This window comes from Megalops cyprinoides, chromosome 18, assembly GCF_013368585.1.
Source record: "Megalops cyprinoides isolate fMegCyp1 chromosome 18, fMegCyp1.pri, whole genome shotgun sequence".
NCBI classification, from domain to species: domain Eukaryota; kingdom Metazoa; phylum Chordata; class Actinopteri; order Elopiformes; family Megalopidae; genus Megalops; species Megalops cyprinoides.
In genome coordinates this window covers 13804050-13826862 of record NC_050600.1, presented here as the reverse complement: position 1 = coordinate 13826862, position 22813 = coordinate 13804050, and the positions used below count along the sequence as shown (strand labels likewise).

Below are 22813 nucleotides of genomic sequence, written 5' to 3'. Positions count from 1 at the left end.
ATTAAATATCACTGTACCATTACTGTGAGAGTGTGTCTGTGCATGGTCTCATGGTCCAGTTTGTCAGCAGTGTAGAGCATGCCAGTTCCGGGGTCCAAACGAAACTTCTTCAGACTGAATGGGTCGGTGCTGCTCAGCAATGTGTACGTCATCTTGTTCTTCTCATCCTCATCAGTGGCGCTGATCTGTAGGATGACTGTCTCCGGCGCTATGTCCTCTGGGATGGTAATCTCATACTTGGGTTGGGAGAATTGCGGCCTGTGATTGTTTGTATCAATCACTTGGATGAATACCTAAACAACAAAGACAGATATCTGAAGCCCCTGTCAATACAAGTTCAGTGTATATATTGTGCAACACAATTCAAAGAAAATCATTGGTTATATTGCCAATATAAGATGCTATATGTATAAGTATATATATATATATATATATATATATATATATATATATATATATAAAGTAACAGTATGATAGGCTGTTGCAGTATCAGTTAGTGTCTGCAACAATGCCACTGGCATCTGGAGCTGTGTAATAGGCAGGTTGGGCTGTTCACATAGAGGAATATAGCTCTGTACAAACTGATCCTGGAACAGCCAATAACAACAGTGAGGGATGGAATGCGCTGCTGGTGTCCTCCTCAAATGACAAGTCACCTACATTTGTATTAACCCCAATGACATGACCCAGCATGCTGATACTGGAGTCCCAGGAGAAGCATATGTCATTGTCATATGGCAACACAAAGGATCCACATGTCACTAGCATAGAGCATTCAGCTTGAAGTGAGTGTAATACTAACACCCGCTACCAGCTCACTATAATGGGTGGTATACATCTTCCCAGGTGGCAGCTTTGGCCACCAATATTTCCATTGCTGTTAAATGTTTTACGATGAGATTTCCAGAGTGTTGTTTCCCTTTCTGCTGTGCAGTTGGTTTATACCCATTCAGAATATGCCAAGAGCGGAACTTTTGAGAGAGGAAGTTCAACACACATTCAGACGTGTAACACAGAAAAAAATGTATGTTTGTGCAGACTGCATATGGGATCCAAGTGTAATTTGGAAAAGTGTTTAACAAGATTTTAGCTGAAAAGGACAGATCAAACATTACATGCATATCCCTGCCTTTGACTGACCATCCTGATGTAGAAAAGCGCTGTGGTATTAAATATGTTTTTTTATGCAAACTTTAGTGTTTGTGGTTTATGAGACATTTCTTCAATAGCCTTTCTTTATACATTTCAGGGGTTACACATTTTTTGCTTAAAAACTGAAACGTGCTTAATTTACAGGTTTGCGGAATGTACATTAACCCCTATAATTACACTCCTACAAACAAATACTCTCTATTTAAACAGCAGGTAAGGTATGACCCGTGTCAAGCTGTGCTGTTGTATTAAAGTAATACATGATATGGATATGTGACACAGACCCTAGGTAGACATTTGTGTGTGTGTCAGTATAACTAATTGTTAGTCTCAGCTTTTTACTGCACATGTGTATGGTATAACTTACATTCTCAGTATTCTAAAAAGCCTTGTAATATTGATATCAACAAACCATATAAAACCTTAGAATCAGCAGTCAGCTAGGGGATAGCACAGAAGATTACTTCAGAATTGAGGAATATTTCAATAAACATGCATGCTAATGCCTATGCAACAAATGCAGTAATGCTATGACATTAAAACTAAATATCACCTCTCATGCATGCATCTCTAGGAAGATACATGAAGCATAGCTGAAAGAAAATGCATTATTTACATACTGGTTTAAAATGCTGACTAGGCCAGTATAATTTATGTAAAAATTCAGAGTGTGTAAGAAATCCTCAAAGCAGGGTATTGAATAAAGCATGAAGAGCTGGTTTCTCGAAAGTAGACTTTGAAATAATGGTGATGAAAAGAAAATGAATTTCCACTGCTAACTGTAATGAAGACTGAAAGACAGAGAAAGGGTACACAGGTTAAAAGTTGTACTCTCCAGGAAATGGTACCTCTTCTGGCAGTCCATTTCAGTCTTACATTTCCCCTGAAGTGTCTCTTACATAGAAGAAAGAAAGCTTCATTTCTCTCATCCCATGTGAAGTGGATTATCCTTTAAAATTGATGGGATATCTAAGCTACACCTCCGCTTACACATTTCACAGAGTTAATACTGCCACACTCTTTCATCTGAAACCAATGAGCCTGGCTGTGAAAAGAGGGATTCTCATAACTGGATGTGTTGTCTGGTGGCTCTCTTTGGCCCATGCCACTGTCTGCTGATCATATGCCTTGTGACTTGGCAACTCTAGACACCTCGAGGGGAATTCATTGGGTTGGGTTTGCTTTGTAAAGCCACAGGAGAAGAGAGGTGGATAAGCTTATGAGCAGGACATTAACACATGGACACAAAGGAGCTTCCTTGTGCCTAACTATGAGACTCCTAAAATTGGGTCCCTTTTTAACAAATCTGATGATTTTTTTTTTTTTTACTTTAAAACTGGTGACAACTAATGATTCTTTTCCCTTTTGGCCGAATTAGGTAATACATGCCTTCACACCCTTCCATTTGAACTACTACAATACTCTACTGTCTGGCATACCATCCCATTTGTTCAAAAGGGCCCTAAAAACATATTGTAATTAATACATTCCTATATTTGAAAATGTGAGACAATACTAGAACTAAAATGGAAATTCCCTGTATGTCTCACACCAGTGTCTGCTTTAGTCTGGTGGAAACAAGGTCTCACAAAAGCCATCAATTTAATTTGCATTGACTTAAAATACATATTATCATTGAACTGTATGCCCCCCTGACTAATTGAATTATATTGCATCTTTGTACATCGTTCCTCTCAGAAGAAAATGTCAGTTATACTTAATTTGTGTTAAGTCATTTCCATTTAGTGCCTAGATTCATCATCATTATTCATGTAAAACACTGTTACATCAGTTTAAAATGTTCATTAATAATAGTAAGGTTCAGTCACTGCTGCCAATCTGCTTTAAAGAAGCTTTTAAGAGAGAAAACCATGGTCGCAATAAAAGCTATTTGAGACATGTTACAATTAGTAATAGTTCTTAGGTAATAGCCGGGGTGTATAGTTGTACCCTTTCAGTCTGACCTCTAATTGTGATTGCAATGTTCCCACTCTATTCAGTAAATACTGACGGGAACAAATGTACTTGTAAACACCAAGCAAAGTTTGAAAGAGAGTTTGAAATAGAGTTTGAAAAAGAGCATTCAGAGAAAGACTGAGGAAAACATACATGCATTGGCGGTTTAGAGTGCATCCGTTCCCATTTTGGAGACAAGGCACTGTAAAATTACTAGAGCTACAGCCAAAATGCTGCGCTACATAATGAAAAAGCAATTTCACTAGAAATACTTTGTTAAATGATTGTTGAAATGCCTCTGAACATATATAAACCTAAAAAAAAGAATGTAACTAAAAATTGCATATGCAAATGTAACAGAACAAAAGAACAATCTTCCATGAGATTTTTTATTATAAAAACATGACAGAGACTACTGACGAGACTTCTTATTAACCTGATGATACTTATGATGTTCACCTTTGACTGATAATGCTGTATAAGCATTCATTTTATAGCCTGTTCATATCTGTTGTTACTTTTTTCGTTTGTTTCAAATAATTTTTCTCCTGCCAATCCTGCCGTAGATTGCCATAATGAGGCTTCCTTATGACAAGGCATACATGGTGAAAGTACTGTAATACATTCTACTTTCTATAAACATTTCATTAGCAATTCAATTACCTGGGTGTTGATGGAGTTGGTTCCATCTGTTGCTTCCACTGTCAAGCTGTAATTTGATTTCTGTTCTGCATCGAGGGGTCTGGCCAGGATGATGGTTCCGCTGCCCTTGCCCACATCAAAGCGGCTGTCGTAATTTCCACCTGTTTGTTTTTAATGAAAATTGACAGTGGTTTAAATGAATAACCTTCATTTGGCACTGGACAGGTTAATGAACACCGGCATATTACTCTCTGCACATGCGACTCTCTTTCTCTGAAGTTACAATTCATATGTTTTCCCTGACAAATCCAACAAACTTTTATACCAATACACCATAAACATTTCACAATGAAATTCTGACAACCACACAACACAGTGACACCAACACCAACACGGATCTCTTAATATACCAGGAAGTAAATCAATGAGATCTCAGCAGATACCTTCTGCTGTACAGTTCAGGTCACAAGCCATCTGAACGATGTAAAACACGTCTTTTGCCTGTATGTCTCCTAGCAAATCCGAAAGAGAATATTCAAAAGGAAAAGGAAGTGGATAAGCAGAAAAACAGAGAAAAGAGAGCTGTCAGTTAGGGACCAGTTAGGAAGGGAGTGGATTAGGATAGAGAAAAGAAAGTCAGAGGATCATTCGTAATCATAAAATTGTCTTTCACACCATGCAAAGAAAGTCCCTCTCAGAGGTTCAAGAGGTTCAATACTTTCCTTTGGAACCAAACATAACACTTAGCCAAGTAATTTACAAACTGACATGCATCAGCAAAGGCACTGAGTTCAGTGATACTGTATGAGAATGTTGCTTTGTCAGCTCAAGCAGCTCCCTCTCAGAGCTGCTAAACACCAGTCTGACATACCTGTGATGTCAAACCAGACTGACGCGTCAGTGGGCTCTGTGGCAATGACTCCGACCATGTGAGACACAGGGTCACTCTCCATGACGGCGAAGGCAAAGGGCGACTCGTCGAATCTCAGAGGCTTGGCGGAAGGTTTCGGCTTTGGGATCCACTCTATATGCAGCCGACAGGAGGAGAACCTCTGAGGCCGGCCACTGTCGACAGCTTTAATCTGCAACGACACAAGCGGGGTTACAATACAATACACACAAGCACATGTCACCACCATCTGCATATCTAATTTAGCACTTTCACAGATATTTGGAAATAAGTCAGCATGACAAAGAGTTTGGCTTTAGGAGCATGCGGAGCACATCTTGTTTTAATAATTAAACAAACCTACCGTGAGAATGTCATACTCTCCAGCGGAGGAAATCTTTTTGGAGGACACCATCCCAGTTTTTGGCTCGATGAAGAACTTGCCATGTTCGTCCCCCTCTTCTATGCTGTATGATATTTCAGCATTGGGGCCCTCATCTCTATCTGCGGCTATGACTCTATAAATAGGCTCCCGACTGACAGACCTCTCCCGCTCTGCTCTCCCTCGCTCTGGGAGCTTGATTTTATAGATTTTCTCCAGGAACTGGGGCTTGTTGTCATTCTCATCCTGCACCTTTACAATGACTCTCACCACCGTGGACTTTGCAGGAACACCATGATCGGTGACTGTGATCTGTGAGGATGAACATGCAGAGGTAGAGCTTGAAAGCAGAGTGGAACAGATAAGAAACTCAAACAAGCTTTCACATCTAAGTCCCCGCTTGGGGCTTGGAGGATGCGCGGCACCTCAAGTGCAAACATCTCCTGTTATGATTTCGAAGATGAAAATTGTTAAAATCCTTACCCATTCAAATATGTACTTAGTAAAAGCTCTGCAAACATCAGGATGTGCAAAAATATGAGAATATGAGATATAAGGTGAAAAATATCAGTGGTGGAAATGTTGGTGCCTCCTTATGTTATCTTTTATTGTTTTTATTTTTTTTCAAAGAGGTCACAGATCCCATGAAAATAAGAAAGTTGTTTGTGTAATCAGGGCAGGGACTTGGGTCATTTTCAAACCATCGATGCATCATGGTTATTTCATTATTTATGAATGCATGAATGCACTGATTAATTCATGACGCAAATCAAAACCACCTGAAACAATCCTACAGTGTGCACACTTCTTTTACCTACAATTATAACAAAATTCACGTTTAATTTACAATTTACAATTCACAAGTTCATTTTTTTCAGTACACTGAGTTTGACTAACAAAGCACTAGCTCACAATATTTTATTAATATTAGAGTAAAGTACTCCCATAAACACAGGCAGTGAGTAGTCTTGCCTTTCTTCAGCCAGCCTTTCATACATCTGGTTACAACCATGCACCTGAGATGCATGAGGAAGTGTTGCATCTTACCTACTTTCACTTAAAAGCCTATTTGCATACTTCGGACTGCTTGGTCGCTGCACATGCATAGTAATAACTGCATCAAAGTGGCCACTTACTTGCATTAAGAGTAGCTACAGATGTATGCATGGCCCACTATGCGATCTTAACTCTTTCTATTGAAAACTTACTTTCATAAGTTTTCAGATATATCCACTTTGCTGCATTTCACTCAGTCAGTCCAGCACCAAAGAACATTAGGCGTGTACAAACGTTAACCTTTCCATTTATTCAAATTAGGTTTTTGTCTCTTCTCTATCTTGATCAGTTGACAAATTAGATAAAACACACTGCCTGGTAATTTACATGTCCCTCAGAAATGAGAAATTGTACTAAAGGCTTACTTTCCTAACCTATTTCAAGCTGCAACTGCTTAATACAAATGCCCACGTATCACTTTGCAGTTAGTCCATATGCAAAACTGACAACCATGTGAGAACTATGCATGAAAAGACCAGACTAAACATCTTGACATGCATTTCTGTATTGGAACAGAATCTGGCATAGCCATATCGCTATTGTTTAGCATCCCTGAGAAGGATTTGAAATGATGCATTTTTGGACTTTTTGTCACAAGCTTGTTATTGTAAGGTTGTTGGATTCTACTGAACTCTTAAAGTATTTTAAAACAGGAGAAAGCTTACATTTCAGCTAACACATTCCATACTGTAACGAACAGCCAATCAAATTGTGGTAGTAGAACGTACATTATAAGGATTACAGTGAATTTAAAAGCCAGTGTTCATGTCAAAAGAATTGTACTAAATGTATATATTTCCATGATCTATACTGTAGCATTAAATGAGAGTGCTTATAGCATTTTTTTACCAGCTGCCCACACCCTGCCTGTTACAGTTATTAAAAATTGCAGATGCCTTCATTTACTGGCCAAGATACACAAAAATGAGGTCCCATCAGCTTCTACCACTACTGGTTGTTGCAGAACGTGCTAATATAAATGCAGTCTGTAACTTAAACTATGAAAGCAGATGAAAGCAATAATTTTCATTTTTAATGTTTTTAAAAGCAACTAGTTTATTTTTCTGTATTTGGTTCGATCTTTCTGTGTAATGCAGAAATCAGTGTTGAGGTAACCTCTGGATAACATTTTCTTTCGAGTGGTGGTTTTTCCAAATAAAAATCATGATTCTCTTGTCTCTTTTCAAAAACATAGAATGCAACCACATACTCATTTTCTGTAAAAATCTGTAAAATCTGTACACAGTGATAATAAGGGACAAATGGCTTGTATTAATAACAGATAACAGCACTGTCTGATGCCTTACTTGCTGCAAGGTACAACCACGCACAGAGCCAGATTCTGGTCTCATGCCACAGTGGAAACAGACACGTGGTAAACGACTGCCAGTCACTGCTGAATGTTAACTCCCTACAGAGTTTAATAAGCACTGGCATAGCACCAGCTGGGGGGGGGGGGGGGGGGGGGGGTTCAGTGTGGTGAGGTGAGGAACCAGAACCTTTATTGTTCTGTTCCCCAAAAGCCCTGGGTCAAAAAAGTGCTTCCTCCTGGATTTCTGCTAAAGACGTTCACCCCTAAGAATTGTACAGTCTCTATGGATACCACTCAGTAATAACAAGGAAAAGAGTTCCACTCTCACATACCCAGATGGGAAGCCATGGACCAGAAGTAAGTTCCCTTCACAAAAAGCCTGAAGAGAACAAATCGAAGCCTCCTTGCATGTTATAAAATCTGTTGATTGGATTATTTCACTGGGACTACATATTATTATTTTTCTGTCTGGTATTACCATCTGTGATTTTCTATGGCACTAGCTGTCCTGCTGCATGGCTATATTTTAACTCTCACACCTGAAGCATTGCCTTTCAGATACAATGGAAGGATGTGCAATCCATCATAAGGTTGGCTGTTTGATGCAATCCCATTATCTCTCCTTATACAGTAAGAATAAACAGGAAGTATGAATATTTTACATGGAGGCAGAACATTTTTCCAAAACAAAAAAGAGTGTTTCTGGACTGACATATAAAAACCCAAACAAAAATGTAACTGGTTTATCTAACAATCAGAGGTGGACACCCCAGTAGAAGTCCTGCCATGTATTTGTTCTAACCATTCACTAAAAAGGGGGATTTCGCTAATTAGCTCCTCTACCTGGCTGAAGAGTTGTGCTCATTAAATTCAGATGACGTAGTGCATGGATGGAACAAATACGTGGCAGGACTTTTACTTTCTGAAGCCCACCGGGTGTCCACCTCTGCTAACAATACATATAAAAGCAGGATATTGCTAGATTTTTTTATGTATGTTTATTTTGGTGGCACTTACTGCCACACACACACACACACAAAATATTTACCTCAAGAATGTGCTCCTCTTGCTGTTCACGGTCCAACTTTCTTGAGGTAGTTGTGACCAAACCTGTCAATAACAGTAAGATCAAAACATAATTTTACAAATTGGAGAAATTAATATATTCATCCTTTAACTCAATTTCGAATATGCAAGCTATTTTCTGGATCCGTTAGGCGAAACATTTTATGGGTAATTCCAGTTACAGTACATTTCTCTGAATACGTGCAGCTGTAGGAATCCAAGGTAAATATACATTTACATTTATTCATTTGGCAGACGCTTTTATCCAAAGCGACTTACATAGGTTACAGTTCTTTACAATGTTATCCATTTATACAGCTGGATATTTACTGAGGCAACTGTGGGTTAAGAACTGCTCCTTAACCACTATGCTACACTGCCGCCACATGTATACATCATAGCCAAGACACAGAGAACCAACCAAAAGTCACCAGCTACAAAAACCATTTGCAGTATATGCATAGGTATGATGTCTCTTGATATACGTGCATTAATTGTACAATTCTGTGCTTCTTATGAGAGAGATCAACAAATGGAATCCTTCCCTCATTGTATCCACACATTTTAATGGATTGAAACAACCCTCATAATTAAATGCCAAATACCAGAACAACCTGTGAAAATCAGGGGTAGACAGTATACAAACACAATCTAACCTCTCTGTTACCTCAAGCAGAACATTACTCCCCCAAAACACTGTGCTTAGAGTCTCTTCTCTGTATTCAGGCCTCAATGCATAACAGTTCAATTACAGTATGCTACTTTGCAATTACTCATAATCTGAAATAAGGATCCTGGTATCCATAGTGTAGTAGTGTGCACCAGTCACACATGAGAAAACACATGAATGAATAGTTCAAATTTCATAAGATGAAAAAAACATTGCCACTATAACCGCTTTCACTTTCAAGTAAAACGTACTATTTTAACTCCCCATTCAATTGTACCATAGCCTTGAATGCAGGGTGAGTGCGCCAATTTAAACCACATGAAAGTGAGTTTTACAACCACAATGCTACTGACTGGCATAAAAAAAGGTTCCTAAAAGCTCAGACTGCTGATGGTACACAAACCAGTGCAAATTAGCAAGCCATAATTTCTTAAAAATAGTACTTTAACTTCTCCATCAAATAAAGGCCTTACATATCTCTTCAGGATTGGGCATCCTTTACAATGGAGACCTGCCCCATAAAAGACATGGTATCTATTACCATACTTGAGTAGTCAATATTTTGAACCTATAACTTACAAATGTTCAGTGGATAGTAGTAGATTGAAAGGCACATAATTCAGGTAAATACAGATGACAAATTCTGAGCTGTTTCCTCACATGTAGACCTAATCCATTATAAAACTTTGTCTTCACAAAAAAAGGAAAAACATGATACAATAATGGTGTCAATACATTACAAGTAATACCAAAAAACAAACTGCTTTGAGGTACAGACCATGTGAATGTAAAAGCACATTTATCATGTCATTGATGTCTTACAATGTGGCATCCGCACAACTTTGCATGACTAGTCCATGTCTGTTCTCTTGCATATTTAGAGATTTAAGATAATAATACATTTGAAAAATAATATAATACATAAAGGTTGATTTTTTAAGCAATCTTAAAAAAGCTCCCTAGAGTGATGCCTTGATGTTGGCTTGAACACTTCTGACATCTCAATAAAACACAAAGTCAGAATACTGAAATCCACTTGACAGTCCAAATCAAGGCTAGCTGCTTTCATATGACCGTCAGTTTCCTGGTACTCTACCCTTCATGGATTACAGAGGTGACAAATGGATAGCTTGCTTTCAGAGTGGAAAACCAAACCACGCCAGAATTCAGCCATTTCTGTGCGTACCTGTCAGTCACCCTATTGCACTTTCATGTCTTCAAATAGCTGAGGGCACTCAGGTCTTCTTTTACTGCATTTTGCTCAGCTGCTTGCTTTTCCAGGTTTTTGCTCATTTTTTGCGTCAACAAATTCTATTGCACGTTTAAAACAGCCACGAACCTGCAGTCTTTTCTGTGCCCACCTCATTAGATTACTCTTATGTGTTTAGCAGACCACGTTCTATCTGCTTACTCTTCAATTCCAGCACGCTACTGTGACAGCTTTAACTATGGGGAGTCCACTGGCACATGGACTTACATTTCATTTAAGTTATACAGTTCTTAACAGTGTTCAGAAAATAAACCTACAGATTAGATACTGCAATTTATGTAAGCATTTCCTTTTACTTTCATTCCTCCACAGAACACTCCGACACTTAATTATAAATTTTTCAAAATCACATGTAACACATACATGCCAATATAAGTATGTCACCCCACAACTTCCAAAGCACAAACTGCAGTAGATGTTGATGAAAAATGAGATGAAAAATGTTTTGTGGCTCTGCCTGCCCTGTGCAACCCTAAACTTCCATGAGAAATACAATGGTGACACCATTATGTCATTACTGAAAACCTATTAACCCCCTATTGGGTGTTTAACTGAGCAAAGCAAATGAAAATCATATTAAGAAAAAAAATGATTACTAAAAACTAGAAACAAACTCTCCATGTGAATGAAGAAACTGAAGTAAAAAACTCTTAGCAAAATACTTATATCAAAATATTAAAATAAAAAAAACAACATAATTTGATCTTGAGAACAAAAACTCTCCCACAACAATGCTTTGCTATAATTTACAATTCAAAAATCATTAGTGCTTATTCAAGGAAACTTGTATTTGCAATCATCTTTAAAAATGTTTGGGTGCGTGTATGGTCAAAATCAATCAACCTTTTCTATCCTGGAGTAATTTGGTAATTAAATGCTATTCTGTCCACTTACAGTAATACAGGCAGGACGTTTATTATAGTTGAATTCACAGTCTGCCTAAGAGGTTGATTAACAGAGAAATAATAGCAGGCTATACGTTTGCCTATTCTACTACTACACAGTGAACGGCTATTATAATCCATTCATAGCAATGTCTGACACCACGGTAAATCAGCATTGAAATTCACATCATCTGGCCAGCAAACTACGGAAAGCTACTGTATGTCAAGCACTGCTAAACCATTCCAAAACCACTAACCCAAACACACACACAAAGAAACATGTTGCTGTATGCTTTTTTTTTTTTTTTTGGTAAATAATCTTTTTCGTGTGCTGTTGTTGGTTCAGTGGAATTGCAGGAAATGCCAGGAAGTTGTTTGAAGTAGTATCCATTTCCTACTTGGCTTGCCCTACTCTCCATGGGGCCTTTGAAAAAAAAAAACAGGCTGACACTGTTATGAAGAGAGCTAGTGTTGTTGGAAACTGATATGAGTCTATGAAGTGGATGATTTGCTGCTAAACCCGCCGGCTATGAGTGCTACATGGCTTTTCATGCAACTCATGGGATTAGCAATGCATATAAACTTGACAGAAGTATCCACACTCTAAAGAATCACCCAGACAGTTCTTTCAATTTACAGCAAAGACTATTTCTCTTCTCCAGGCAACATGGCAGGTCTGACTTCATTTCACCTGCCACTAAATCACCTGAATATAGCAATCCTTTTAATCTTGTGTTCAATTTGAAAAAAGTCACCTATACTACACAGCAACCACAGAGTGCTGTGGCTTTTGCAAGCTATCTTTGAACAGGGAGACCAAAATCCAAGAGCAACAGACAGGAAAAGCATTTGCAACTAGAAAATTGAATTAATTTCAGAACACAGTAACATGGAACAGGAAAATGGGCAAATGTTTGTCAACTGTAATTATCCAAAGTGTTTCTTCTTGCAAATATGCATTACCAAAAACTGCCCCTAAGAACCTACAACCTATGTATCATCACACCCAACATTCCTGCCAGACCACTTTGCTCCTCAATCTCTGGTGGCCTAGCAGTCCCTTCGTGGAAGGCTCATTCATTTAATTCATGTCCCTCCTCTACCCTTGCCCCCAAGTGGTGCAATGAGCACCCCAAAACTGTCATAACAGCAGGATCATTGTCATTTTTTAGTGCAGGCTCAAAATCCACCAATTAAGACTACATCTATGCTCTCTGAACTCTGACCCCTCCCCTCCTATGACAGTAATAGAAGCATTTAGATGTATAATGGATTAAATTTAAGGAAAGAAGATACTTTGGAAGCTACTGCAGCATCCTAAGCTCGGTGGTAAATGTGTGGCAATACAGACTTGTGTTACTAGAGTTACTAAAAATTGGTGGCAAAAGTTTAAGGCAATGCTGTATATCACTACATACTCCACTGTGGCAATGCTTTCCACTATGGCACTACATTTCAAGGATGGCACTAATGTCTCAGTGCCCATGTAGCTCATGGCCTAACATTATCAAATGCACCTCTAGTAAGTCACACTGGATGAGAGCATCTGCCAACTGTGTTACCAAAGGACAACTAAACCAGGACCATGCTATCATAGCTATCTAAGGAATTGGAACACCTGGTAAAACACTATGTAAGTGCTACAAATGACACAATAAATTGTTTTTGAAGGCAAAAAACAGCCTTTAAACAAACAGCTCCCGTTTACTCTGAGTTCTCTAGCTTGTCGGTCATGACAAAATGGAACTTCTTTTGACTGGCAGAGAATTCAGTTTTTGAAATCTATACAATTCATCTATAGATGCAGCCACTGCCTTCAGTAAAAATCTCCCTCCCAAGCAGTTTCCAAAGTTTCCACTCCTCTCCAGCAAAGATATAATCATGGAGATGTACATACACATTTGTTCCTGAATTGCAGAGGAATAGTAGTACATTTGTACTATTCACCATAAAGCAGTTAATGACATGAAATAAATTAATATGAGCATTATCTGCAAGCCCTGCTGTCAGTCAAAATGCAGGCATCATTCCGACATGCGTGATTTGTCAGTTCTACTCTTGTGCACCCATCCTATCTACAATACATCTTGCTTCTGTCTGTCTCTCTCTGTGATGTGGACAGAATAGCAATGAGCCATCAGAACAAGTTGAGTAAATATTCATAAAGCCTTGTGTGCTTTTATTGTTCAACATGTTTAACACAAGGTCTGCTGAATTCCAAACATCAACAGAAAGCAACCAAAACCCAGTATTCCCACAAGCAGACAATTGACTGACATTTTAATTAGGATGATTACATTAAAAGTCTCTTTAAATATTAAGCTAAAATGTGTTTAAATGCACAACTACAGGTACAGATTCAAATCAAAATACACCACAGGGTTCCACTTCCTCTCCCATGTCCACGTCTAGGCACCATCCACGTGACAGATAAAATGTGGTAATTCTGCTATACAAAGATTAATTAATGCCTTGTCAATACTACTAATCCTAATTTGTGAAAATGAATGATAATAAATATTAAATTACTGTATCTTCTAGTAAAAAAACAGCCTCTTTGTTGGGATCTAGACCAAGTGTCACAACAAAAAATTGGGAGATTTTCAACTGTCTCTCAGAAACATCTGGGATTTGATACATCTTCAGGTTCTTGCTTGTGAGCATCTAATTAAGAGCTGTTATAGCATTTACTGAACTATAAACATCAAAGCTGATGGCAGACTGGGCAACTAATCTCAGCATTATCACACCCATATCACACTAGATATGGATATATACCATCAATCATTTTGACTGGCGCTGGTGTTTTTTCACCCTCCTTGCTGTTATTTGTTTGAGCAGCAGTGCAGCCCACAGCCATTGGCACTGACTCACTGTCGGGCACATTTTTCTGAGAGAAGGAATCGCTTGTTCGTTCTCAGGAGGCTTTTCTCCTTTCCCACTAGTGATGCTTTTATTTTTTCATGCAGAACAACAGAAACTACCCACACACACACGTCTTTGCACATTCTGTAGACGATGGTCAACTGATTAACCTAAGAGTGGCAGTGTTCAGGTGTAATTTGTCCCCACAACCAGAAACAGTGTCACATTATTTCCCATGGTTTAGACATGTATAGCACAATGCTTTCATAACTTAGTAATATTACAGATTGTTGCAGCATTTTAGTGTAAGTTAGTTAAGTGTTTAACCCCAAGGGTTATTATGATTGGAAAAAATATAGCCTGCAGCATGAATGTGTATAGGATTTTGTCATCCCACTGCAGTCTTATATATGGGGATGAATTAATATATATATATATATATGCATCTCACAATCCCACATTAAAAAAAAATTCAATCCTTGGATCTAACTGTAATTCCAACATTAATTTTGTTGGAGCATTTTTTAATTACAGCTTTTTTATATTGGGTGTTCAGTCTAGCTTTTTTTACAGACAGAAAGGAAAGTTGATTTTCAATAGGATGAGTTGTCTCAAAACTACAAATCCATATGCCATGCACAGAAATGATGTTAGCTCACTTATTCATCCTTAGTTGAAACCTGTTTGTTGACAGCAGATAAAGAGGTTGGCCATACGTGATAAAGAGGAACACGTTCATCCTCCCAGATACACAGTGTGCACGTTTGATGGAATCTATTGCACCTGCCAGAAAGCACCCAGTAAACTGGTGATACAGTGAGAAATGTGATCATTTTGTTACCTTCATGCTCAGTCGGTTCAATTCAAGGATCCTGGTACATTCATAAGTGAATCTTTATCTCTTAAAAATGGTTTGTGTCAATAGAAAACTAATAATTGAATTGGAAAGGAATGCTTATCTGTTTAGCTGCAATGGTTTTGTGATACAATTCAAATATTAAATAACAAAATATGTTTATTCAAAACATATTTATCCATTTAGCAGTCTTCAGATTGTATTAAAGGCTGTTATTTAAAGGCAATATTTATTCTCTTTACTCAAGCTGTCAGAATTTGTCTGAATGACTGATGGAGTGATTGCCATTGTGATTTTCAAAGACTTTATGCCTTCCAGGTAAACAGAAAACAATTGCTTTTGAGAACTGATATAAATGGCAGATCTGACATACAATCTTACCTAGTACAAGGCACTTCAGCGCACAATACATCCTCAAATTACATGCGGAGGCAAGAAAAGTAATCAGCGATAGCTGAGAGATGTGATTACAACGAACGGCTGGACTGCTTGTTCAGCTGAAGTGTACATAACATTCGTTGCACTACAAATCCACAGACAGACAGGCTCGGATTGAGAGGAAAATTACCCCCCAGAGTAGGAGAGGAGGAGTGTTGCAGCAGTGTAGGAGCTTCCTACACCCAACTCTTAATATGGAATGGCTCATTACATTTCTTGACCAGCAAAGCTCTTCTCCAGTTCCTTAAACTGAAGAAGTAACATAGTAGATCAACAAAGATTACAAGCAATATAAAAATGGAAATCTTATAGTAAAATGTTTCCATTATTTGTCATTTGATTTAATGTCATTTTTTGTAGAAATTAATAAGATACTTCAATAGTAATATTTAATCGGGTACCAATTCTTGGCAATTACTGTATTTTTTATGTGTTAATGGATATATATTTTATGACCTGAAATGCACCAAATCAAACTATATTTTATTACCACCAATGTAATGTTTTACCCACTCTATCATACCATTGCTCATTATTGATAGACATGACATCACTGTCGGCTCATTGGTGTCCATCATTAGCTAAAATGTTTTTAAAAGCCTACAAAACAAAAAAAGCAACATTTGGTTTGTAAAAAAAAACTTAAACAAAGTATAATACATTGTTTAATGTTTTGGTTTGGGATAAACAATACAATTTTTTATATCACCCTGAGGTTGTCTTGAGAAATGACAAAAAAATTCATATGTTAAACTTTTGCGTTAGTTAATCAGGTCCCATATTCCCATCTGTTTTGACAACTAGTGCAATCTGTAAAAGTTATTCGAATGTGCACCTGGATGCGTTTTCAGTCTCTGGGTTCTGCATGCCCTTTATCATACTGAATGTTCTCAAACTCAGAAAAAAGTCTAACAAATATGATTCTACAGCAAGATACTAACAAGATCAGTAGTTTGAGTGCCCAGTAGCAAAACAGTGTTCATACTTAACCCATTTCTCAGGTTAGGAGATTATTTGTTGCCAATGGCTATTTTTCAGTCCCAAAAATGTACTAGGGTGAAGTAAGTGGCGGCTAAAAGATAGCCACAGCTCCATTGACATCATTTGAGCAACTCATAGTTAGAACAAGTCAGAGATGCCTGAAAGCAGAGTTACCAGGAAACCCTGGCTGACCTTCATACACCTACCCTAGAAGATCAAAGTCAGTTTGCTCTACTGCTATGGGCCCCTAGTCGTTGTCAGAGGCTAGGGTCAAACCCAGGCCATAGGATTCACCTGGCGCTCCAGACAAGTGCCTTGCTGATTGAGCCAGTCAGGAGGCTTGTGTACCCCAAATATCTCTCAATGGATGTCATCAAGTCCTGCATCATAAATCTCAATGCCACTCACAGTGCCTTATGTTAACTTCATTTACACATAATTTACTTTACATACTTGAAGTTAAGAGTCAGTCCTCATTATAAATAATAACATATGTATTGAAAAATAGATTAAATAAATTGATCAACCAGGACACTGGCAGGTAATCTTGAGAGCAGTCTACAATATGTTCTTATGTTCTACAATTTGTTCTTTCTTCAGCTGAAAGCACATATAACCATGCTCACTGATACAACTGGTTTGAAATATCAACCACACAAGTCATTACCAATCAAACTGAGGGTTTGTGAAGTATAAATGGAAAATAAATGCATTCCCTCCACTTCAGTTAAAGAGAGGCTTCTCTTCAATACAAAGTGGCCATCTGTCAGTGTTTTACATGTGTAATTTGACACAGTACAGAATCAGCATTTATCAGCAATTATCTATGAAAAGCAAGCCAACTCACTATACAGGAACGTACTAAAGTGGCCAGTTTGTGCAACACCAAAAGCAGTCAGTATGTAGCCCATGTTACCTGATCCTTTTCAATATTTAAATCAATAAAACCTGAATGGTTCTGCAATCATTTAATTTACAATATATAACTAACAAGTAAATCAGTCAGCATTTCCAAGCACTATTTTTTGTATGATTGCAGAGATGTGAATATATATTTTGCATGAATTAAAGGTGTGCATTTATTTTCTGAAGCTCCTTTCATACAATTGTGTGCAGTCTCATTGTGACTTAAATGACCCTTTCTTTAGTCAGCTTTAAAAAAACTAATTTACTAGAATTTTCCTGAATTAACTTAAAGGGGCATTAAACTTCAAAAGAACCATGTCCTCACCTTATGCTGTCTTATGTTATGTCTCTGGAGCGGAGAAAGCTCCCACCGGTTTCTTAGTTTCTATACTCTATTTCTAAAGAACACAGCATTCCCTCACCTCCTGGAAGTGATAAGGAAGTGGAAACCCAGGTTCTGACCCCCCTACAAAATGTCAGTAATTTTACAATGTCAATATGAGCCTTTAAAGCATGTTTATTTGGTTATATTGAACTAATTATTATATTGAACTAATTAATCACTTTCTAGAATCGGCTCCCACCTTCTGCATACACTTCATTCTGCTGCATTAAAGAAATTAACCTTCTTAAGCTCATAAACTGTGATAAGTAGCTTTCAGAGAATACTCAGGAGGTTGTATGATGAATCAAAAAACTGTAAAAAAAAAATTCATACTTTGTAAGCAAAGCACAGGGGATGCAAAGACTCCACTCTGAGTTCCTCAATGAATGTCCAGAATTGTGCTAATGCACAACAGAAGCAATAGATTTAAAACTGTACTTACCAGTCTTGGAATTGATGGCAAAAAACCCCTGGGGATTCCCACTGGTTATCTTGTAGGATAAATTGTCACTGGATCTGGTGTCCGGGTCCAATGCCTCAATCTGGATGACAGAAACATCCTTTGGGGAATTCTCCATGACCGAAGGATAGTACACTGGCTCCGAGGTCTGCGGGGCATTGTCATTGACATCCTGCACCTCGATGAAAACTTCAATGGAGGACGAGAGAGGTACTATGCCTCGATCAGTGGCATAAACAGCCAGCCAGTAGTGGGGAGTGGTCTCACGGTCCAAGAGCGCCTCTGTTCTTATGACTCCTATGACAAAAAGAAACAAGAACATATTTTACCCCACTTACTGTGACAGCTGAGTTCAGGCAAATGAGCGCTGAACAGGGAATGATAACGACACCACCATCGACTGTCAGCTATGTAAAAATGAGTCCAGGCATAAGTGTGGTTATTTAAAACAGGCTGATTGGAAGACATACTCAAATGCAAATAGCAGTGGTCACACTGCCGTCAATGGAAAGCAATTCTGCCACGTGCATGATTCAGCCCACTACGTAAGAGCTGATGAAACAAAGAGGTGTGACTAATAGGAAAGGAGCAGCCTGAGGTCAAAGAATGCTTCAGCTAAGTTAAAGCAAATACACATTTGCATACTGTGAGATATATAAGAGATATGACTGCTCCTCTCTGTCCTCTACTGCACTGCCATGTCTGCTTGCAGTCTATTGACTTGCTAGTCATCAAAATACATGGAAAATGATAATATCAAACATATTGATGAATAATATACTTTGTAAATGTACTTTGGAAAATTGTATAAATACAAATGACTTGCCTCACACTGTTCATACACATCAGCTGTAGCTTTACACATTATACATTCACAGAAAGATAAAATAAAATTGAAAATCTATTTGTCAACCTATATGTATTCACAGATTACGTAAATATTACCTTACATGACCATTAAAAATGATCACATTGTAATTTGGAACTAAAGTAGCTAGATTTCTATCGTACATACCAAAGCTGGCTCATTTGCTAGCTGTCTTATGATATAATTCTGTAACTTCAATAGCTTGCTACCTACCATGTTATATGCTGTACAGAAGTGAATAAAGTAAAAATCATTCATAACATAATATAGCAAGCTAGTTAGACAGCTAAAAATGCACTTGCTGCGTCACACATTGTCTCAATCGTTACACAAAAAATAAGTCAGATGGAAATGCACTGCAACATCACATTTTTCTGGACTTTCTGGACTAATCTCTTGCTATTCACCTTTACAATTTCAGGATTTTAAGGATTTAAAAAGTTAACACATATGCAAGGGACCTGACATTCAAAATCTCAACATAATATAAACTGAGTAAATCTGAATTATATATTAACATACAATATGCTGATCAATTCATATTATTTCCAACAACGCAAATACAGTCAAAGCTGATTAGCGCTACACTGTGCACAGAGGTGCTACCATCATATTACTGATTACTGCACCATGAGACTCCAAGTCTTTCCCTTTTCCCTTCTGGTGATGAGCCTTCTTGTCAGAATTACATCTCAGCTACACTCACTGATGTTAGACATTAAAAATAATCTTTCATGGAAATGAAAACAAAGTAATTAAATGATATCTGCTATAGGCACAGAAAATAAAATTGTCATGCGCCACTGAACTACAAGACTAACACTTTCACCATGATGAAACTGTAAGACTTCTACCTCTTTGCCCTCAAACGAGTACTGAAGAAAATAATGCTATTTGCTTTCCCTTAAGTTATCTTTCAATTATCTTATAACTACACTATATGGACTATTTGGTATTTGGCCACAACTGTTTTTCAGGGTTTGGGCTAGGCCCCTTATCTCCAGTGAAGGGCAATCTTAATGCTTCAGCATACCAAGACATTTTGGACAATGCTATACTTCCAACTATGCTTCCAACAGTATGGGGAAGGCCCTTTTCTATTCCAACATGACTGTGCCTCAGTGCACAAAGCAAGGACTATAAAGACATGGTTTGATGAGTTCGGTGTGGAAGAACTTCACTGGCCCGCACATAGCCCTGACCTCAACCCCATCCAGCACCTTTGGGATGAACTGGAATGGAGATTGCGAGCCAGGCCTTCTGGCATCAGTGCCTGACCTCATAAATGCTCTACAGAATGAATGGGCACAAATTCGCACAGAAACACTCCAAAGTCTTGTAGAAAGCCTTCCAAGAAGAGTGGAAGCCGTTATAGCTGCAGAAGGGGGACCAACTCCATATTAAAGTCTATGTATTTGAATACAGTGTCATTACAATGTAATGGTCAGGCGTCCGAATACCTTTGTCCATATTGTGTACATACAACCACGAAGAAGACATCTGTGTCTTGAATACATGTAGATTGAAAACAATAAAAAAACAGCTCACAGTAGCTATGGCTTTAAAATTAAAACCCACTCTGTAACAGCTGAATTGGGAATTGGGAATGTAGTGCATAAATAAAACATGCAAGTGCAAAACTGACATAAAACATCCAGCTGGAAAGCTGGTGTCTGCCAGTTCAAAGCCCATTTCTTCAGAGCAGAGCATCCTCTCTATTTAGTACTTTTAGTGTTTCAAATCACAGGGAAGATGATGTTATGAAAATGCTGTTCTCCATAGGGCAGTGCTCAGCTTGTAACCAGACCATGACAGGGTGCAATTTTTTTTTTTAGCTCTTCTGTGAATGACTGTGCTATGGGTGAAGAACACAGTCAAGATTTTAGACTTAGAACAAACTGTAAGACCTCTACTTAAAACTCTAGGTCACTGGGCTCATTTTATTGTAATAAATCTTATAAATCCATTTCAAATGTTTCTTGATAGTGTGAATCTTCCACCAACAAATACGATTTTCAACAGCCGCTTACTGGAACTAATTTCAAGAAGACGCTAAGAAGGGAGAAGAGTACAAATGTATTAAATTCTAAGAAATGAGTAGGCTTAAGCTGTGAGTTTGGAAAGTGTTCCACAACTTAAACCATAATGGCAGTGCTTCATGTTCAGACATTATCAACTTTAAAGTGTATGGAATTAACAACAAAACAAACTAAAATGACTGATGGATTTCTTGTTGTCTAAAGAGGATTATAATTTGTTAAATCCACAGTGTCCTCTGCACACATTTCATATGGTAGGAGGTATTTTTTAAGTGAAGCCAAACTGTTTTTTTTCTTCTGGAAAAAATATGAAATTAAAATTCAAATGGTAATGGTAATACATCTTGTAAAACTGACAAAAATGCATTGTTCTTTCTTTTAGAAAAACAGCAACATTTCAGCCCTGATTACACCATACAAATTAATATAACCTTTACTGACCTCCTCTACTGTCAGCTTATAATTTATACACACTCCCTAGACTTAGGAGTCAGACTTAGCTCTGAACATCTTTCAACCGCCTCAACATTTTTCAGTCTTTTCAGGTCTGAAGTTTGTATTAAATTCTCATCAAATTTTCCAGCCCCAAGAAAATACAGTTCAAATTCCACTACAAAAGAAAACCAAAAGAAATAAAAAATGAGGACTAATCTCTATAGCTCACCAAATTGTATCTTCCATAAGTTTCACAAGAAGATCCTGTACTTCAATCCTAAGTATTAAAGAAACTCAAATGTGTAAGTGGGAAGATACATACATAAAAGACCTAAGGCAAAGTACATCCATAAAAAAAACATGTATTGCCAAGTGGTACTTCTTTTCACACCACAGACCCCATGCCAAGCCTGCACAGACATGAGGAGGAGGAAGACACTTCATGCGCAGCTTTACACAGGCAGACTTGAGGACACCCGATTGAATAGTGAGGGTTGCTGGTGTGCAATGAAATTGACAAACCCCTGCCAAACTTACCCACCACCAGCCTCTGGTGCAATGAAGCCAATTTGATCCCCTACTGTTGGCTTGTGGTCAGAGCAATACTCTGACTACTGAGCTACTTGGGAGCCCCTTAAGTAGGTGCTGTTGAAAATGCAGCATGAATTAAATTTGACTCATCTTAAAAATTGCTGTTAACAACTTGCCTTATTTTCAGCAGTAAATTAGGCAAGATAATTTGGTCTAAGTGCCTTTCCTTCAACAGTTTTGTTCCCCAGAGGCACAGATGCGTTATAAGAATGATGGAAGGCAGTAATAACTTAAAGGTAGCCATGTACTAAATATTTGGGTAACATGTTTTAATGAGCCTGAAAACTTTGACAATCACCAGAGTTTGATAAAAAGATTCCGAGAGTCGGTCTTCACAGTGTGTCAAGGGCCCTAACAATTGTCCCCACACCTGATCGTGTGCAATGCACTGTCACTTCAACCACTACAATAGAGCTGTTAGTAATAAACTAGACCCTTGTGTACTGCATGTGAGCAATGTAGCTTCACAGTGCTCAGTACAAAAAACAATAAAAACAAATCTTAAAAACAATGACTTAAAGTTCACTGGAGTTCTGATTTATAATCACTTAATACATATACTTAAATCAATTTTTGAAAACCTACCTACCGACCTGTTATCTAGCAAGAATCCTGGACTTACAGTCACAACTTATAAAGTCAATGACCAGTCTTCTACCCACAAACATTTTCACTGCATGCTCCATTGTGCTTTCTTTTTTAATTTTAATT

At 37.9% G+C, this 22813-nt stretch overlaps 1 protein-coding gene across 3 annotated transcripts in view; it reads right to left on the bottom strand.

The window, feature by feature from the left end:
- LOC118793131 (protocadherin Fat 1-like) overlaps positions 1-22813 on the bottom strand; it is a 54839-nt gene that overhangs the window by 21960 nt on the left and 10066 nt on the right. For 2 of the 3 annotated variants that reach the window (XM_036551149.1, XM_036551151.1), the window contains exons 3-9: positions 18152-18466; positions 8438-8499; positions 5004-5333; positions 4622-4832; positions 4194-4262; positions 3772-3911; positions 18-293 (exon numbers count right to left, since the gene is read on the bottom strand). In XM_036551149.1, the coding sequence (XP_036407042.1) occupies positions 18-293; positions 3772-3911; positions 4194-4262; positions 4622-4832; positions 5004-5333; positions 8438-8499; positions 18152-18466 (1403 nt within the window). The remainder of the gene's footprint in view (positions 1-17; positions 294-3771; positions 3912-4193; positions 4263-4621; positions 4833-5003; positions 5334-8437; positions 8500-18151; positions 18467-22813) is intronic. The other variant, XM_036551150.1, reaches the window with a different exon arrangement.